Source organism: Panthera uncia, chromosome C2 (assembly GCF_023721935.1).
Source record: "Panthera uncia isolate 11264 chromosome C2, Puncia_PCG_1.0, whole genome shotgun sequence".
Taxonomy (NCBI): Eukaryota; Metazoa; Chordata; class Mammalia; order Carnivora; family Felidae; genus Panthera; species Panthera uncia.
The window spans coordinates 40,855,224-40,877,502 of record NC_064810.1 but is presented as its reverse complement, the minus strand read 5'-3'; the positions used below and the strand labels follow the sequence as shown (position 1 = coordinate 40,877,502).

General features: G+C 33.0%; 1 protein-coding gene across 1 annotated transcript in view; it reads right to left on the bottom strand.

Annotated features, from left to right (window-relative positions):
• The window catches only part of EPHA3 (EPH receptor A3), a 353,619-nt gene that overhangs the window by 34,861 nt on the left and 296,479 nt on the right, over nt 1-22,279 (bottom strand). Inside the window, exons 11-13 of the mRNA XM_049628031.1 lie at nt 20,133-20,318; nt 9,858-9,919; nt 7,271-7,480 (exon numbers count right to left, since the gene is read on the bottom strand). Of these exons, the coding sequence (XP_049483988.1) occupies nt 7,271-7,480; nt 9,858-9,919; nt 20,133-20,318 (458 nt within the window). The remainder of the gene's footprint in view (nt 1-7,270; nt 7,481-9,857; nt 9,920-20,132; nt 20,319-22,279) is intronic.

Sequence of the window (22,279 nt, the reverse complement as noted above, 5' to 3'; positions counted from 1 at the left end):
TCTCAAATCTGTTTAGGTAATTATATCCTTAAAATGAAATTGGGGGCTCAAGAATTGGAATTCACTTTATATAATATACCATATAAATTAGATAAAAGCCTATAATTTCTCTAACTTGATCCTGTTAAACAGCAAATTGAGCACCATTATGGCAGAATTTTGGACCCCATCTATTTGAACATATGAATACAGGAATATTCATATACACAGATGCGTGCATGCACATAAAAAATGGTAACCATTCAAAATGAAATTTCATAAGGAAAAAGACTAGAAAATTATTTAGTGGTAAACAGTTCTCACCCATAATTCCATGGTTCTGTTAAAATGAAATAAAGTAAGCTGGTAATTCAGTGCAAAAAAATATAGGAAATGTGCCATAATTGTGCTTTGAATTCATATGATGGGAAACCAAAGAGAGGGAATTCATTTCTTGTGTTTTTCTCAACAACGAAAACTCTCTAACAGTATAAATCTGCAGAGCTAAATGCTCCATCCCAAATGAAATACAAGGCCTTTCAAGATGATTTGCAACCCTTGGTATGCAGCTGCTTTTATGCTTTCAAGGCCTTTCTTCAAAACATGCTATAATATCATATAATACAATATGCCAAGGTGTTATATCATTTAATAAATACTAAGACATTTAGTTTTTAGAGTGTTTTTTCCTGACATAGTATCTATAACGTGGTTCTCGAAGTGTCATCCAAGCATTTCTAGGTGCCCCCCAAGAGCTTTTCAAAGGGTCTGCAAGACTGAACTATTTTCATAATAACACTAAAATACTATACCTTTTTCACTCTCAAATCTCATGTGTATGGTGGAATTTTACAAAGGTTACAAAATGCATAATAATGTTGTATGACAGAGATTGTTAATGTTTGGAGTTTTTGCATAACTTAGTAGTGAGAAATGAGGAGAAATAACCATAAGTGAGCATTGAAAAAAACTTCTGCTTTCCTACTCAATACCCTTATAAAAAGGGAAGACATAAAAAAAAAGTGTGTATTATGATCTTATCTGACCCTCTCCTCCCAAGGAATTCTGTTGGGACAGAAGGAAGGGAAACTTGTGATAGACTTAAGATAGTATCAGAAGCAGCATGGGAAAATGTCTGATAAATTGTTTCAAGTTTTAAGGCTAAGCATTTCCTCAACTCCTAGGTGGTTCCCTCCAGTTAAAAAAAAATAAATGCATAATTAGTGGACATAAATTCTGTTCCACTCTTCTACTTTGCCTGTGGACCACAAAGATGCTTTTAAAATGAGAGCAGCAGACATCTTATATTCATTCAGTGGCACTGAATCAAATGCCAGTGCAATTACCCTCTACCTAAAGGCAGTAACTTTTAGAAGAGCAATCTGGGAAAAGGCTTCGTGCACTGAGGCACTGAATACTAATTTTTGAATCCAAGCGACACTAGATGAAATGTGTTACGTGTGACTAAAGTAATGTGACTGCCTTTTTAAACCAGATTCACCAGAATGTGTTCATCCAAAAAGAACGCCTTGACACACTGTTTTCAATGATGAGCTTGTTTTTCTGAAGGAACCATAATCACGGGATGCTTAATCAAATAAAGAAAGTGGATGTCTACGCTGAAAAATACTGTTTTTGGTTAAAAAAAGAACCAGACTTTATTATACAACAATGTGCTGCTTTTCTTATTTACTAACTCTAAGCTTATTGAGACCAGAGATTTTTATCTCAGGCAAGTATGTTTCCTCAAATACCACATGCTTCAATAATTTGGAATGATGCTGTTGTTCACAATCTAATTTTAAAGATAATTTCAAAGGAGGAATTCCCAAAACGTTTTGTGTAATAGCAGTGTTCCCACAGTAATACAAATTCCCAAGAATGAGTATGGCAACACTTATTTAATTGTTTCAGTGTTTGTTTAAAAAACAAAATAGTAGTCCTATTACTTTAAACCATACCTCATATTTGGGGGTAAATTATAAAATCATTGTACCAAACAAGGATTATTACAAGAGATTAAATTAAAGATTTCTAAATTATTCTAGAAGAGTAGATGCAAATTATAGCTTTCTCAGAAGAAGTCAGAACCATCATAGATATTTTGAGTTCTGGGAAAATATAAGGATGAATATTAAATAAATTAAATGAATATCAAATTCTAAACAGCTATTTATTGGTAGTTAATGAGCCCATTTAGTTGATTTTTAAGAATCTTCTGAGAATAAAAAATGCAAAGGTCCTTTTGCACTTTTATTTCACAAATGATAAGGAAGAATTTTGACACAGTAATACCTTTTTTTCCTACTAGTGTCAATAAATGATCTTCTGTACCCCCTGGACCTGACAAAGTAACAATCAGTACAAATGAAGCTCTGAAAGTTAACCCAATATATTCTCCAGATAGCAGATGATCCAGATTTGGATGAATCTTCCCAGTTCCTACAAGAACAATCATTCCTTAGAGTGTCCTAGAAATCATGACTAATACTGAAAACAAGAATGTTCTAGTTTAAAAATGGGATATGGCACTGAGATTAAAACCTGACTGAATGACCAGAAATATAATATTTCAAATAAAGGCTTTTTAATCAAATATTTTTACTAAAACCGGAAATATTTCTTGTATCGGGTGATTGTTGTAACAACAAGGACAATACCAGCAAGAACGATACCTTCCACGGAATGTATTAAAAGCTCATATAGTAGCAGAAGGTTACGAAGGATATCTTTAGTAGCAGTGAGTAGAATAAAAAAAAATCCTCAAAATTATAAATATATTATCATATTTGCATATGCTGTCTCCTGAGAACTTATAATCATAATTTATTGTCATAAAAATGATGCTTTGTTGTAGAATGCTGGCTGACTAATTTTTCTTGAAATCAGAGAAGGAACAAAGGAAAACTAAAAAAAGCACTTGATAGTGCTGATGCATATTTACCCATGTTTTGTAATTTTTTTCTTTTTTCAGAACTTTGTTTTCAGAGTCACTGTCATAAATTTAATTTAACTAGCTGCTAGATATACGATTTTATTTTATTTCTCTTGCTTTTAACCTAGTGAACTGTATGCCTAAGAACAGCAACATTTTTGTGCAGGACACATTTTAACAAATACTTAGATGTATGAACAGAGTGAATCTGCTAGAGTGTAGTTGAAAATGGGAAATGCTAACAAAAGTGGAGTGGAGAAAGCCATCGGGGGAGTTTCAACTCTTATATCAACTCATCGAGGAGTATCTCTGGGACACCGTGCTTCTGAATTTCTGGTTCTCCCACTGTGGCTTTATCACTTTGTAGGTGAAACTCAGTCTGTCAAATCAGGCTCTTTCTCAGAATGTGAGATAGATGCCACGTGACACACTTGGTGGTTGATAATGGAATCATTAAAATTGATGATTTCAGAAACGCATGAGTTTCTTTTTTTTAAAATTAGTAATGATTAGAAACCGGAAGAAAATAACAGAAGTTGACTTTTTAAAAATTGCCCATATTCTTGGCTGGTGAGAGTACAGGGAAACAGCCTTCTTTATATGTTGCTGCCAGGAGTGAAATTCCATAACAAACTATTTGGAAAACAATTGTGCAATTCATACATGAAAATCCACACATATTTGTACACATTTTGACTCGACAATTGTAATTCCGAAATTTTATCCTGAGGAAATCATCATGACCAGACATGAACCATTTATCAGGATTACATCAAAGTATTAAGAATAGCAATAACTATTAAGTTAAAGTATTAAAAGTATTAAGAAAAGCAATAACTTTGGAACGCTGCTCAATTAATAGTGCATTGGATAAATAAATAATGTACATGATTAAAATGGAGTACAATATATTATTTAATGATATTATAAAAAATTAATCATCTAGAAAAATCCACATTTTATATTTTAAGTTAAAACAGGCAGATTACATAACAACATTGAGTGTGTGTATAAAGAAAATACTGGGTTGACAAGTGGAAATCATTTTATATGTAAGTACATATATAATATGATCCCATTTTTGTAACTATATACATAATTGGTAATTATTTACATATGAAAATGTGTAGAAAATATTTTGAAAGGAAAAAAATAAAATGTTAAAATTGGTTACCTCTGGTAATATCATTAGTGATCATTATATCTTTATTTTCTAAAATTGTCTGTCATGAAAAAAACTCTATAAAGGAATGTCTTTTCAAAGAAATCTGTCAATAAATATATGAAAAAATAATCAGATGCATTTGAATCAAGTTAAATACAAATTAAAACAATTAGGTATAATTTTTTCAAAATTAATAAATCCCAAAAATGATAATATATAGTTTTATCAGGATATAGTTAAGTATGCTTTTAAAACAGGCACAAAATTTGACACAGAAAATCCACTTTTAGGAATATATCATAGGAAAATTATCAGACTCATACGATTATGAATACAGATGCATCAGTTATACATTTGTATGAAATATTGAAAGGCTAGCCTTTGATAAAGTACAAAATCCATTCATGATAAAAACCCTCTGCAAAGTAGGTCTAGAGAGAACATACCTCAACATAATAAAGGCCATATATGAAAAACCCACAGGGAGCATCATATTCAATGTTGAAAAACTGAGAGCTATTCCCTTAAGGTCAGGAAGAAGACAAGGATGTCCACTCTCACCACTTTTATTCAACATAGTACTGGTAGTTCTAGTCACGGCAATTAGACACAATAAAGAAATAAAAGGAATCTAAATAAGGAAGAAGTAAAACTCTCACTATTTGCAGATGACATGATACTATATATCGAAAACCCTAGATACTTCACAAATAACTACTAGAACTGGTATCTGAATTCAGGAAAGTCACAGGATGCAAAATCAGTAACAGAAATCTGTTGTATTCCTATGCACCAGTAATGAAACAGCAGAAAGAGAAATTAAGAAAACAATCCTCTTTACAATAACACCAAAACCCATAAAATATGTAGGAAAATAAACTTAACCAGAGAGGGGAAAGACCTGTCCTCTGAAAACTATAAAACACTGATGAAAGAAATTCAAGATAATGCAAAGAAACGGAAAGACATTCCATGCTCATGGGCTGGAAGAACAAATACTGTTAAAATGTCTGTACTACCCAAAGCAATCTATACATTTAATGCAATCTCTATCAAAATACCAATAACACTTTTCACAGAACTAGAACAAACAATCCTAAAATTTATATGGAACCCGAAAGACCCCGAATGGCCAAAGCAATCTTGAAAAAAACAAAACAAAACATTTGGAGGCATCACAAAAATGGTATGGTACTGGTATAAAAATAGACACACAGATCAATGGAATAGAACAGAAAACCCAGAAATAAACCCACAATCATATGGTCAATTAAATTTTGACAAAGGAGTCATGAATGAATATAAAATAGGAAATGACAGTCTCTTCAACAAATGGTGCTGGGAAAACTGGGCAGCAACATGCAAAAGAATGAAACTGGACAATTTTGTTTCACCATACACAAAAACAAACTCAAAATGGATTAAAGACCTAAATGTGAGACCTGCAACCATAAAAATCCTTGAAGAGAGCACAGGCCATAATCTTTCTGACATCGGCATTAGCAACTTTTTTCCCTAGATCTATCTCCTGAGACAAGAGAAATAAAAGCAAAAATGAACTGTTGGGACTTCATCAAAATGAAAAGCATCTTCACAGTGAAGGAAACAATAAAAAAATAAACTAAAAGTCAACCTACTGAATAGGAGAGGATATTTGCAAAGGACATATCCCATAAGGGTTTAGTGTTCAAAATATATAACGAACTTACATAAGTTAACACAAAATAACAAATAATCCAATTAAAATGGGCAGAAGACATGAACAGACATTTCTTCAAAAAACACATCCAGATGGCCAACAGACACATGGAAAGATGCTCAACATCACTCATCACAGGGAAATGCAAATCAAAACTACAATGAGATATCACCCCACACCTGTCAGAATGGCTAAAATCAAAAACACAAGAAACAACAGGTGTTGGCGAGAATGTGGAGAAAAAGGAACACTCATGCACTACTGGTGGGAATGCAAAAACAGTATGGAGTTTCCTCAAAAAATAAAAATAGAACTACCCTATAATCCAGTAATCACATCACTGTGTATAACCCAAAAAATACAAAACACTAATTCAAAGGGCTACATGCACCCCTATAGTTATTGCAGCATTATTTATAATAGTCAAACCATGGAAGCAGCCCAAATGTCCATAGATAGATAGGGAATGGATAAAGATGCAGTGTGTGTGTACATATATATATATATATATATATACACACACACAATGGAATATATACAATGGTATGTATATATATATATATATATATACACACAATGGAATATTATTTAGCCATAAAATAAATGAAAGCTTGTCATTTGCACCAACAGGGATAGAGTTAGAGAGTATAATGTTAAGTGAAATCAGTCAGAGAAGGATAAATACCATATGATTTCACTCATATGTGAAATTTAAGGAACAAAACAAACAAGCAAAGAAAAAAAAAAGAGAGAGAGAGAGACAAACCAAGAAACAGACTCTTAGAGAACAAATTGATGGTTTCCCAGAGGGGAGGTGGGTAGGGGGATGGGGATTAAAGAGTACACTTATCATGATAAAATAATAATAGTAATAATAATAATAATAATTAACAAAGAAAAGATAGATATAATACTAATTTGCTCAATAATTAGGGGTTAATTTTTTAAATGGTAAACCAGTAGTAGAATATATCAAACTTACTGACAATGAAATACATTCAAGAGATATACTGCTAAGAGAAAAAAAGGCTATACAGTGATGTTATAAATAATCCTATACATAATCCTAATCTAATTACATGTTCATTCATAGGTATGTATAATAGGTATGTAGAAAAAAATCTGGAAGAATTAACTGACAAAGTTACAAGTGTTCTCTATGGGTGGCAGAATTACGGATGACTTTATTCCTTTTTATTGCTTTGTTTTGAAATTTTTATAGTGTGAGCATGTGTTACTTATATAAACATGAATTTTAAAATGCTTTAAAATTGTATCTACTTGGACAGAGGTATGCCACCTTATAAACAGTGGCCATCTATTTTCTCAGAATAAGTAACAATATTTTAATGTTAAAGGATATGTTTCCTTTGGGGGAAGATATAATTGACAGCATGGAGAGAGGTGATTTCTATTTATTTGCAAATCAATATAGCACAAGGTGGGAAACAAAGATAAAAAGGAAAAAAGAAAAGAAAAAAAAGTTACTCACTCGTGTTGTATAAGCAGCTTCTGGGTCATCTTCTAGAACACGTGAAAGTCCAAAATCAGAAACCTTACACACCAAATTACTGTTGATCAAAATGTTACGAGCAGCAAGGTCTCGGTGAACATAACCCATATCTGAGAGGTACTTCATGCCAGATGCTATCCCTCGAAGCATCCCCACTAGCTGGATGACCGTAAACTGGGCATCGTGTTTCTGAGAAGTATTTCAAATATACAATTAAGATGTGTTGCTCTTTCTTAAAGATAAATCTTGGTTAAAATCTCACACACTGAATTGCAAGAAGACCGATTATATACATTTTAGTTCCAAGCACCCCAGCCTCACAAGCTATGGGAATAAACAGAAATAAGGCTAAAACAAAATAGCATAGTAGCTGCATCACAAAATAGTTCATAACAAGAAGGACCCTAAATATTCTTTGACTTCAGGTTCAAAACCATACCTTTCATGGTCTTTATGTGACATACAAACTCCTCAGAAATTTTAACCTCAGGAACAACAAAATGAAATGAGTCTTGGGGCTATTTTAGTTTTACATATTTGTTTGATTGAGTGTTCATTCTTCCTTCTAATTTTCCAGATATTTTATTAATTGCTTCAAATAAGGTAGATGTTAAATTTTTAAATCATCATAATTCTTTCAGAATTGGTCAAAGATATTTACTATTTGTTTTTCTACTCAATCTTCAGTTATAATTCATAAAATGGAAAACAACAAAACACAAGTCAGAGTCCTGTATTTAGAAAAACTTCCAATTTACTTTGATTAAAATAGAAATACAAGGGGAACTGGGCTTAAGCATCCTACTCTTGATTTCATCTCAGGTCATGATCTCACAGGTGGTGGGGTCAGGCTCTGCACCGACAGCATGGAGCCTCTTCGAGATTCTTTGTCTACCTTTCTCTCTGCCCCTCCCCAGCTCGCTCACTCTCTCTCTCTCTCTCAAAAATGAATAAATAAACTTAAAAAAACAGAAATACATGATTTATATGATAGATAGGTAAACAAATACACATACATACATATGTAAATATGTGCATAAGTGCATGTATAGATAAATAGCTATAAAATTCCATGTTTAGTTATATATACACAATAACATTTTAAAAGAATATTTATTATAATGGTTTCTATGACCTGATTTGAAGAATATTTGTTTTTGAAATGCTTGTGAAAATAATTGCTGATAAAACTGTGTTTGCCTTGGAGTGCCTGGGTAGCTCAGTAGTTTAAACGGCCAACTCTTGAGTTTGGCTGAGGTCATGATCTCACCATTCGTGAGTTTGAGCCCCACATTGGGCACTGTACTGACAGTGTGGAGTCCGTTTAGGATTCTCTCCCCACCTCCCCGCTTTTACCCCATGTGCACACACATTCTCTCTTTCTCTCTGTCTCTCTCAAAAATAAATAAACATTAAAAAATTGTTTGCCTTGTGAATATTAAAATAAGGAATACAATTTCTCATTTATAGAAAATTTAGAATTCTCTTCTATGATAATGAATCATCCTATTCTTTCTATCTATCTATCTATCTATCTATCTATCGTCTATCTCTCTCTCTACCTATCTCTATTCTATAGCGCTGAATTCATTTTTTAATTTTATTTAAAAACATTTTTTAAGTTTTATTTATTTATTTTTGAGAAATAGCATGGGCAGGGGAGGGGCAGAGAGAGAGAGAGAGAGAGGGAGGGAGAGAGAGAGAAAGAATGAGAGAGGATTCCAAGCAGGCTCTGCACTATCAACACAGAGCCTGATGAGGGGATCAAACTCACTAACTGAGACATCATGACCTCAGCCAAAACCAAGAGTCAGACGCTTAACCGACTGAGCCACTCAGGCACCCTACTATAGTGCTGAAAGCATATTGAGGACAGAGTATATGTCTTTTTTAATCCCTGCAGTCACTGGTGATTGGCAGTGCCTTGTTTTCCATAATTTTTTTGCATTTCTTTGAACAAATTTTTACTGAAGTAACTTAAAAAATAAAGTTTCTAAGTTTAAATATTTAAAAAATAGATATGGATGCACATCTATTACCAAAATGTGTCTCTGGTGCTTGCTTCAGCAGCACATATACCAAAATGGTATCTCTGAATTAAGACTACTTTGGCATTGTAACACTTGCTCATTTTCTGAGACCAAAGCTCTATGTGAGCGAGACATGTTCTTCCTATAGCAGTCTGAGGTTATTTTAAGCGAAGACAAGAGAATATTTGTCTTGTATCAGTGTTATTTGTGTCTTACTAAAAAGTCTTTTTTTAATTTTTATTTTAGCCAATGTGAATCTTGGCAGTACAAAAAGCTGAAGCAGATTGCATAGATTTGTTTTACAAATATAAGCCATTAACCTTGGACACTGCAAGATAAAGATGCAATTTTAGTCTTCCTCTTACTATTTAGACCCCCCAAATTTCAGTTCCACTTTAAACTTTGTTATCTAATTGCTGGCAAGATATGAGAGGTTGCCTCTAACATCTTTAGCATTCATTCCACATTTATGCATATGTGTATATAGATAGATAGGGATAAGAGATATATGAATATATGTAAAATCTTCTACTTACACGTAAGAAACTGTCCAAGGAACCATTCTCCATGTATTCTGTGACAATCATAACTGGTTTACCTGGATATATGATAAATAACAAACAAATATCATGCGATGAATATATATAGAATACACTATGATACACCTGATGAATTAAAAAATGTAAACTATCTTCCCAGTTTTAACAAAGAAACATTTTTCAATAGAAAATAAAACTAAAAAAAAAAAAAAAAGGAAGAAGATTGGTTTTCAGAACAAGGGCCTATAACCTATGATATCTAAATTGGCTTATTTGGCATGGCTCTTTGTGAACCTAATATATACCCCTTTTATTCCCTTTAATTGCATCTCAGCTGATCTACAAAATCAAGTGTTTCTGCTTTCCAGCCCAAGATAGAGCCAGGATTTCTACAATCATTTGTATTTTCTACAGATATTTATAGAACTATGGACTAGGTGCTCCTTTTTATGCTGGTTAGAGCAAGTAAATCAAAGTCCCCATCTTCATGGATCCTACATATGATTTTCATAAAACAATTAAGACTAATAATTATAACTTTTAAAATCTGTATAATTAATGTATTAAAAATTATCAAATCCATGTTTAAACGGAAAATAAAATTAAAATTGTTGGCAGTAACTTATAATAACCATTTTAGAAATATGTGGACTTAAATGCCATTATACCTTTTAATGAGCATTTAAATGTATTTATATGGTCTTATTGTATGCACTTTGCTGGTTTAATTGTTTTATGTATAATAACTTATTATCATTTCCATTTTACACATGAGAAAACTGAGATAGAGGGTAATTAACTTACCCAATGTCATACAACTAATAAGTAATAAAATCAAAAGTAGCGACCTGAACAGAGTATGCTGTTACTTTTGGAAATTTATGCTGTGGGAAACATTTAAAATATGAAAAAGTGTTAGATACAAAAGTGCTAAGTATATTTATATAGAGATTCACAAATAGAATATATGTTAGGCCATGAGTAATAATTTAATACGATCATTGGGTGTTAATTCTATGGATTATTTTGAATTAAAATGAGAACTCTGAAGCCTAGCATTTTACATTATTGTTACACTTTAATATCATGTGAACAAAGCTGAAAATATACTCTATATATGTTATGATAACAACTTGGAAAATAAGTAACGCAAAATGAACTTTTCAAAAAAAAAAAGAAATATGGAAGATGGATATTTTTTTATATATGGGAAACACTAGTAAATTTTTTTGCATAGTTAGCATTATATAACATTGCATATATACACATATATATTACATACATACATTATATCACGTCATCTTCACATCATCCTATACTTTAGTAACGTATATTATTCCCATTTTATGATGCCCTCAACCAAAAGCATAGTGGATTTAAGAAACTAGCTGAGGTTACATAATTAGCTAGTTCTCTAGCAAATCCTTAACATGGCTGTCTCTGATTTCAAAGCCTACACTGTTACTACAATATAATTCTCTTCCTTTATTTTTGCTGTAATATTGTTTTAAATATAATTCCATTCTATTACAAAAAGAAGGCAAATTACTTGTCTTCCATGTCAGGAGAACCTGAATCAAGTCTTGAGTGAGCACTGCTGAAAGACTTTGAGCAAATTGCTCTTTAACAAATATCGATGCATCCCTAATACAGAGTACACTTTTAAGCTTTCCTCATATGTTCCTTCCATATCATGAAAGTTAGTTTGCTATTCTGGTGATAGAAAATAGCGTTTTTTGCTTGCTTTCTCTTTTCATAGGTAAAAACTCTTAACTCACACTAGTTATGAATTATGGCTTGGTATCATGCAGGTTATACTTGTTATATTTAGCATTTGAATGCATCCCAAGCTGTATGTCTAATTTAATGAGAGGTAAAATATATTTAAATTCTATAATTTTCAGATAATTTTTATATATGTAACAATCAATTGATATACCAATCTATCCTCCATTAAGAGACTGATTTAGTTATATATTTTGGGTAACACATCATATATATCTTGTTAATCTGGTAAATGTCTGAAAAGCCATTTATCTGAAGGCTTAAGCCTCCAGAACTTGCTTCTTCAAAATTCTAATTAAGCACGGATTTGACAATATTCAAGACAAAAAGGAAGATTCAACATTTCCTTGGAAACTTCTATCTCTCTTGAACTGATAAATCCACTGCCTGAAGACTGATCCCAGAGACTGACCCGAAATTAAAAGAATGGATGAACAAACAAATAAATGAACGAAGGAATGAATGAAATCTTTCATAAGCATGTTCTCCATAAATCACTATAATCACTATAATTTTCTATGTTCTTGCCTTAATACAATTCTGTGAAGAATAATATGCCTGCAAAATTCAATGCATACATTAAGTGTAGTCATAGATAGTTTGCCTCATACAGCCAACTGTCAATTACAGTGGCCAGTTACTGTGTTTTTGTACTACCTAGACCTTTGCTTATCACTCGTTTCCTTCTGGCTCCCAGCCCTATGACCATTTCATTTCTTGTTAGCATGTCTAGTGGAATGTTTGGCAAGGGAAATAAAAGTAGCTGAAAAATCAAACCAGTCAATTAAGCCAAAGCCCCATGACCATTCAGAAATCAGATCAGGCTGTATTTATCTCTAAACTTTAGGTATTTGTAAACACATCAGTTAAGATGGGCAAGTCTGAAAATATGCTTTACATTAAGTTCAAAGATGCAGCAAACCCAAACGTACAGACAAAGAATAAACAAAATCACAAATATTCTACCTTGGAAAGACTTAATTTTTAACTTTTTTTTCTTTTTTTCTTTTTTTTTTTAAGTGTCTAAGTGTCTATTCTGCCTTAGTTTCACTTGTGCTTTTGATTATATAAATAGGGTTAAAGGAAAAGAAACTCTCCATGACAGTGGTGAGAACTAGTTCTAACATGTATTAAATACAGCTGGAAATCATAAAATATCAGCTCATCCGTACATGGATGCAATGTATTTCTATCCAAGTTTGCATGCTCTTTCATATGTATTTTCAAGAGCTTGTATCATTCGCCGCCCTCAGAAATCCTAAAATGCATCTGAGTATCCATACTAAACTCACCAAAATTATTGCGGGATAACTGGCTGAAGTGAAACTCCAATAAAAATGAGCAAAGCAAATTATGCAGAGGAATTTTGCTTTTGTTCCTCAATTGATTCTTGCGTGTAGATAAAATTATGACCTTTTATAATTAAAGGGTTACAGGAAACAAATCAGTCTGTTACAGTCAGTTGGTTCATTTCCTCAACTATCCCCAGTGGCTCAGATATATTACTAATCATGAACCACTGTTTGATGACAGAAGAAATGTGATTTTGAAAACTAAGATTTCCATGTTCAGCACCATGTATTCCAACCACAACTTTCTAATCACATTTTCTATAAAAAGAAGAGCTGGAAAATGTAATAAATATACAGCCATACATGAGATTTTTATTTCAACTATCAAATAAATATTGGCTTTAGATTAAAATGTTTTCACTAAAACATAAAAAGTATTTATCAATGATTGAAATATTAAAAATTATTGGAGTGCCTGACCGGCTCAGTGTGTAGAGCATGCGACTCTTGACCTTGAGGTTGTAAATTCAAGATCCACATTGGGTGTAGAGATTACTTAAAAAAATAAAATTAAAAATAATTATTGAAATTTAATTCATTTTCAAAAGAAATGCTATTAATTTATATTACCGGTAATTGTATCTCACATTCTCTATATCTCATTTTCAAAAGACTTAAACATACTCTAAACACAGGAGTATGGTTTATAAAATCAAAACTTTGACCTTAGCAGCCTGCACTCATTGTTAGTATCATGGAGCTAGAATCAAGGAGGAAGCCAGAAAGCATACACAGGAGAAGGAAAAATAAAAAATTAAAAAAACTGACAAATACACCTCATTATTCCCAGGAAAAAAGACTAGAATCACTTTTGATTAGAAAGAAAACGTTTCGGTCTTAGATTTTCACGTACTATGTCTGACTGAGAGAGATATTGTGATGACCTAGAGTGTTTTTCTGTGGTTTCCCATTATCATATAAAACTACAGGGTAATCTTTTCCAAACTCAATTTTAATCAAGACATTATTCATTTCCAAAATGACCCCTATTACATCCACTAGTCTAGGAGTTAATGAGGGCAGGAACCAACTCCATGTTGGTTATGTTCTAAAACTAGCACCTAGCAGAGTGCCAGTTAAAATTGATAATCTCGGGGCACCTGGGTGGCTCAGTTGGTTAAGCGACTGACTTCGGCTCAGGTCATGATCTCACGGTTTGTGAGTTCTAGCCCCGCGTGGGGCTCTGTGCTGACAGCTCAGAGCCTGGAGCCCGCTTCAGATTCTGTGTATCCCTCTCTCTCTGCCTCTTCCCCCACTTGCACTCTGTCTCTCTCTTTCTCAAAAATAAACATTTTAAAAAATTGATCGTCTCATGTCTATCATTTCAGGGTGTCTAAGGACAATCTCTTTCTTAAAAATTAGGCTAAGAAACACTTTCTCCCAAGTCTTCCTAAACAACCATGCTCCATCAATCTCAGTATGCTGAATGCTTTACATTCAGCTGACTTTACGCTTTTAAAATTTATTTGTGCTTAATTTGAAACAAAATTTAATACTTTTAAAGACAGGAACAGATAAAAGTACAGCATAGGCAACGTGGTCAATAATATGCCGTACATTTAAAACAAATATATCACTGTACATCAACTGTACTTAAATTAAAAAAGACAAGAGCAATATTTCTACTCTCCCTTTGAATACAAAGCTTATTTGCATAAGTACAACAATAATTAATAAATATAGTAATCTGAATGTGCTCAGTCTGATTTTATAAGGACAGCTTAGCATTTCCCTTTTCAGGCTTTCTACCTTTTATTTATTTTCTTGTCTAACTACAGAAATTAAGGCCTTAGGTAAATTAATGAATTAAAGTTATAATAGTAGCATTCTCACTTCTACTTTAAAATAAATGTTTTTCATGTTTTTCTACTAAATATGATGTTTGTAGGCTTGTTTGTTTTTGTTTTGGGGTTTTTACATTTATCAAACATACATATTTTCTATGTAGGATGTGCTAAGAAAACTTTTTAAACTAAGGTGTTTATTTTCTGCATCCATCGAGATTGGCCTTTTCTTTTCTATTAACGTGAATTTCCAGAATGATTAAATAGTAAACCAACTTTGCCTTCTTGGAATAAACTAAACTTGAGAATTATATAGTATCTTTTATGATACATTGTTAGCTATGGCTTTACAATTACTCGAGTGTTACTGAGTTTTTGTTCATGAATTACAGTTGTTTTCCTCTCTGAAAATATTATTCTATGCTTTGGTATCAAGATATCATTAACCTCATGAAATAAGGGTGGTTTTTTTTCTCACTTTCTGCAAGAATTTGTGTATGAGTGGAATTACTCAGACAGTTATTAAGTAAGTATATAATTATAGCTCTTCTTTAGGGAGAGTTATTGTATATTTAAACTAGTGCTCTTTAAAAGTCAGTCTTTGGGAACATGTGTCATGCTCTAACAAATGTTGTTAAGTTGCATTTAACCTTTCAAAAATATCATAAGTTCATACTATTTAAATGGGGAAAATAGACAACAACATATTTTTTTTGTAATTCAAATGTGGCCAATACAACCAAAAGATATAAATGGGCAATGTTGAAAAAATAAAGAAAGTTCTTAAGCATGTAAAAATAGCATTCCTGTCTTATGTTTTTCTCCAATATATTCAGCAAAGATTTTCCTAATTTTGTTGCTGTGGACACTAAGACAGAGAGGCTCTCGACTCCTTTCTCAGATTAGTCATCAATGCATGAGAACTTGGGTTACCAGAGTTTGTTTTAACAAACTACTTCTACAAATTATTAATAAAATAAATATAACACATATATGGACTATCTTAAATACTACAGGGAGTTAGTACCCTTAAGATAAGTACAGAAGAAAACTCTTAGAGAGAAGCAAACAGGACAAAGCAAGAATTTGACATCGTCACCACAGAATGATGTCTTATTTCAGCGATATTTTTTTTATCATATATGCAGGAGATAGAAAAGAACAACAAATGACTAAGCTTTTGGTGGAAGGTGGATGCTCATACCAGCAGAGAAATGTTTTAGTTATGAGAAATTGTCCTAATGTTCTGCTCACTGTATTCCTTAATGATGCAAAGTTATAGTTAAATTGCATTATTATTTTTTTTAATTTTCAGAAAATAATCCCTCTCCAAATACAAAAACATATCAACCTTATCTAGTATAATTCCTTTTATTTCACTGGGTGAATAGTGGCCAATGGAGGTCTTCTTGGAGTATCAACATCATTTGACTAATGGTGTGATGGCAGAAATATCAAACATTTGCTAAAAACAAGTTCCATCTTTTTGAACTCCAGCTAAAATTGATAACACATGTTAGTACCAAGTTCTGAGCAGAGACTGTGCCCCCAGCTTTCTGCTACTTTGAAGATCAGAGACTCTCTCACCTTCTCTTGTTTAAGACCATCAGGCTCAAAACGTATCATTAAAATTGTTTATGGCTCAATTCAAATAAATGAAAATATAATGATTGAATAAAGGGCTTTCTCTAAAAGACTTGAAAATGATACATTATAACAGACCTAGTGTTTCAAGCATATAATTAATAGCAGTAGTTTAAAAAATTATCATTGAGCAAAAAAGGGAATTGTTTCAAGAATTTTTCTTTCTACACAGCCAAGATTAACTGATAAAATCTCAAGCTTACCAGAAGTGGTAATTTAGATTTTCATGGCTCTATTTCACTTAACAATGTATTCCTACATAGTCTTATTTGATCTTTAAAGTATCTGGAAATAGTGAAGTAGAACTGCTCTTCCAAATTACAGGTGAAGAAAATGAGTCCCTGTGACTGGTTTGATTCGCCAACGGTCTCACAACCAGTTGGGTTGAGTCAAAACTTAAACTCTGAACCCCTGATTCTTTTTTTTAAAGTTTGTTTGTTTGTTTGTTTGTTTAGAGAGCACACACACATTCAGGGGAGGGGGAGAGAAAGAATCCCAAGCAGGCTCCATGCTGTCAGCACAGACTGTTGGTTGAGTATCTGACTTTTGGTTTCAGCTCAGGTCAGGCTCGAAACCAAGAGTCAGATGCTCAACCAACTGAGATACCCAGGTGCCCCTGATCCTCTGATTCTTAATCCAGATACCGATATAATTGTTTTTTTTCTTAAAACACAGGTTTGTTTATTAAATTATAAGCTCTACATCACTCTTGGTGTGTGTGTGTGTGTGTGTGTGTGTGTGTGTGTGTGTATGTTTCTAAACTTTGCAATTGGATTGTTTTAATAGTCATATATTCTCAGGGAACAAAGAAAATAACAGGAGTGGATGAATAACTTCTGGTGATAAAACTGCCTTATTTATATGTTAAATGCAACATATTAACTTTATTCTAAGGACTGCTGTTTCCTCTCCGATGTTATAGGGTACCAGACTTAGAGGTTTTAAATATGCCACTAAAAGAGTTCAAAATCTAATTCTAGGTCTGCTACCCTATTATGTTCACACTATATGAGATGACTGGGATCTGTATAGTCAGATTTGGCAGCCTCTTACATGCTTATATGACCAGGGAGATATATCAAATTTAGAACTTTCACCCTAAGAATAGGCAGTTGTAATCCATATTAGAATGTTACAGAATCAGACTTGAATAAGGTATTTAATGGATAATACCCATGGTTTTTAAAGTCTTTTTTTCCTCAATGCAACTTTTTTTTTTTTTTTTTTTTTTATTTTTTTTTTGGGTTTTTTTTTTGGTTTTTTTTTTTTTTTTTTCCTTAATTCTTTTTTTTTTTTTTTTTTTTTTTTGCATTTTGGTCTTGGGGATTGTTTTATGATTCTCTTTGTCAGCTGACCATAGTTCATATTTGATTATTTCATTTTTATATTTCAAGAAATCCTGCCATAATAATTATGGTTTAATATTGCTCATCATTCAGTAAATGAATTTATAGGTAACATCTAGTAAAATGTAACAAATTAGTTTCAATAATACATAACACTGGAAATCAAAAAATCAATTTACATTTGATAAAATATAAGACCCTATCAATGAATGTAAATTTAAACCTAATATTTAGTTTGTCATTTTTATCTCATTTTTTTTCTTAGGTGTAGGTGTTGAAGTTAGGTGATAATTCTGCCCATGCTAAAATATAATGATTTTTTTCCATCACTCTGAGCGATACATGCAATTACACAACTGCACTTCATGCATTCAATTTAAAGAACAAACACTGAAGAGAGACCTATAGGAAGAAGATGTTGCTCTGTTCCTCATTCAATCAATCAATCAATCAATCAGTGTCTTTATTCCTTGACATTGGTAACTTAAGTATCCAGCATGATCCAGGTTCTATTTTAGTCACTGATTATAAGTAACGCGGATTCTTGCCCTTTATGAGTGTTTACATTTTGTTTTAGATGTTAAGGGTTATTAATCTCCAGAAAATTAATCTCCAGAAAAATGTTGAAGCTTGAGGGAGTCTTTGGTATGATCAAATTATTAGGGAAAATTAAAAAAAAATCAAGATATAAAAGAATAAGTAGAAGACAAGATGAAAATTAGAAACCCATTTTTGTTCACGGTTGGAGACAGAGGTGAAACCAACAGACCAAGTTTCCAAGCCATCTCTAGCACTTTCTAATTAGACAAGAGACTTGCTCTTTGTAGTTATTGTTTGTTCAAATGTAAAATGGAATTATTGTATCTAACTCACAGGGTAGTAGTGAGAATGAAATGATGTCCATAGTACACTTTCGGGCACATAATAGTGAATGCATAAAGAAAACCTTATGAAAACTGGGTTAAAAGAAAAATGGTTACATAAGTACAAATGCATTTCCTCCTTAGTGGGGCTCAAGATCTGGACAACCAGTCGGTGAGGATGCTATAAAGGAGACTAAATGGCTAATTGACTATTAAAACATTAAGTTGTATGGTCTGGCCCTGGAGGAACAAAGGATCCCAATCCTTACTAGTACTGTGTTTTTATCATTACTTAAAAAAATTAAAACAAGGTCTTCATCAGAAAATATTTCAGTGTTATTACTAGTATGGCCTAATTTTTAGGAGCATGAAGGGAGAAAATGCTTCTTACAACACTTAAGGTGGGCTTACAGTTTATGGTTAAATTCTACATTGCTCAGTTCTTAATCCCATTTATTATATTACAAACTCTAAAGGAAACCAAAGTACATTTCAATTATGCCATGCTCTTGTGAGAAAGGAACTGCCTTTTTAGTCACACTAAGATGAGAATAGGTATTAGTCCCATTTGGAAAGTACTCCATGCAATGTTAAAGAAAAATATCATTGTGAAAAATTTAATGTGTAATGTCTGTTGGTAACCATAGAATATGTAAATGTGGTGCCAATGAATTATCCCCTAAAGGATGCCAAATTTCCTGCCATATGTTGTCTTTCGCTCTAAGTAGTTTGCTGCCAATTTAGCTTATTCTTCATCCTGTGCTCCAAAATCTCGAGGAAAAAAAAAAAAAAATCCTAGAGCATTCTCAAGAGGTTTTCATTGGTATTGGAGCCAAAAATCACATATCTGCCTCACGGGATTCCTTTTGAGTCTGGCTGGAGAAACTATCATGGAAATAAGTTCAGATCTCTATCATGGGCTGTGAGCCAGAGTTTCCCCAGACCAGTCAAAAATCCATCTGGGACTCTAGATTAGAATTATTTGAAATCCACAGAGAACCAGGAAAAGGCCTTGGGTCTAATGTGAGCCCACTCTTTACAGCTCAGAAGTATTCCCCAAACCCCCATAATTTCCCTAAAGCCAGGGGGGTAAAGATTTGGAAGTTTAACTAAAACTGGTGAACAGTAAAAGAAAAAGCAGCTAGCTGGGAGTTCCGCAATTCCTGTCAAAACTGAGTCATCGTTTTGCCTTGCTAGTCCACGTAACAGAGACTTCTCCACAATTCACTTAACTGCCTTTTCATCAATGTGTCTTAATGTGGTCCTTTCTTTTTAGCTCTTAATTTTTTTTTCAATTTTTAAGGATGTAGAGTAGTACTTTCAATATAATACTAAAGGCCTTTGCTTTCTTGTCGAAGAAAGACATGGCAACCCCAAATAGTCTCTGTGAGGACTGACATAGCTACGAAAAAAATGTCAAAATTCTGAAATGATTGAGTTAGGGTTTAAATAACCTCTGCTCAACATAGGCAAAAGTCAATCTTTTGGCTTGACTTACTTTTAGTAACAACTCCCTCCAATCGAATGATGTTGGGATGGTCAAATTGTCCCATAATGCTTGCTTCTCCCAGGAAGTCTCTCCTCTGCTTTTCTGTGTAGCCCACTTTCAGGGTCTTGATGGCCACTGAAATTTCTTTTTTTGAAGGGAGTTTTAAGCGACCACTGCACACCTCTCCAAATTCACCTGTTAGTATAACAAAACGACAACAAAAGGTAAGGAGTTATATAATAAAAATATTATCAGCAGATAATAATAGATTTTCAGATATTATTAGCAGATAATGAGAGATAATAAACTGTTCCCTGTCAGTAATTCCATTCAAAGTATTTACACCTTTGACCTGCAAGATATACACTTAGATCTCCAACTTAATTTAGAACATGATAATTGGAGACTCCCTAAGAAGCCCCAGAATATCCAGAACCTAGTAGGAAATGGACCTTGTGAGTAGCCTCATACATTCTGAAGTACCACACTGTGAACAATATAATATGAAAGAGCAGGAGGAAAGTAGGAAGGCTATATCTAACAGGGTTTTAGCTCTTTGTTCTCATAGCCACCACCTCCTCAGGTTAATCAACAGACCAACATAGATATTATCGGTTGAGCAATGGATTAAATTTCAGATGTTTCTAGTCATTCTGTTATTAATAAGAGGACCAATTTAGTTATATACTCAGACTCTCTGAAAATGAGAACAGAAGCATCTGCTACCAATTCATTTTATTGGAGTATTGGCATGTTGCATTATTGACATACGAGTTGTAAAGTTCTCTGAGCTTCTGGAAGGAAGATGAATATACTATTTTCAAAAAAAGGTAGCGTATTTTTTCTACAGAATCACTGTAAATATTTTCAAAGTCTTCAATAAAAAATCTTGTTTTAAATGTACAATTAACCCAGAATCTACTGAATTTGGAATGTTGGTAACATTTAAATAGTCTAATCCTACTGGTATAAAGTTGCCTAGAACTAGTTTGGGCACTATCTTCATATATATTGCTATTGAGAAGATTTACCCATGACTCTTTCATCCTATTTTGAACTTCCTGAGAGCAGAGGCCCTTTACATTCATTTCTCTGTCCCACTGCTTGTCATGGTAATTGCCACAAAGTAGTACCACGCATAGAATGCTCCTTGTTCAGAGAGGAATTCCTAATATTGTGCAGATTACTAGATCTGATTTGTACAACACTTTAAAAAATGTTTTTTAATACCAAATGAGAGATTTTTCTCAAAAAGATTAATTGCATAATTCATTGTTAGGCTGTCTGTGGAATGGCAGAGGATTCTTGGTCCAACCTTCTCACTGTGAGTTTTTATACAAGCTCCATGCCCCATGGCTCAGCCAGAGAGAAGCTGTCAAGAAGTGAGATGCTTCTTCTCTATATTTTGTTCAAACAAGTGGTTCAACCCACAAAAGCAGCAGGTTGTCCTATTGATTTACCAGCTGCATTACTACAAATGACTTGCTTCTCTCCAGGAAGCTCTAAACTTCCCCAGACTTGACCCCTTTCTCAGGAATCCACTTTTGTCACTGTTTCAAAACCATGACTTATGCTGTAACTTGTCAAAGTCACATAAGGTCCAAAAGCAGTTATTTATACATTTTAAAAATAAATACCCATCAGTTGGCAACACTATGACCGATACCGAAAAACACAGAGTTATAATGCTAAATAAGGCAGATCTAATTTCTTCCCTTTGCAGGAATACAGAGAAGATAGCAATATCTGTGGCTAGAGTGTTCTTTAGGATTATAGGGAGAATCAGGGGTAGAGTTTGAGAACATTCATTGATCTTTTGAAATCCAAGGAAGAATATGTCATTATAGAGTGTGAATATTAGGAGAATTGTAATGCAGAGTAAATCATTGTTAGAATCTATAAGCAATACTAAGACTTCCTTTCCTTATACTGGGCTATTGGAACATTGCCAGAGAGCTCCAGTTCATGCTGCATAAACACTAACTTTGAGCAAACCATAAGAAAGCATCCATAAATACATTTCTATTTTCTGAAAGAAAGTTCTGCCGTTATCATGAGTCAATATGCTGCAATGGACCATGTATTAAATTTTGATGTTATCACCACTTATTCAATGTGACAAGTCACTTGTCAGCAGATTGCAGGACAGATAATAC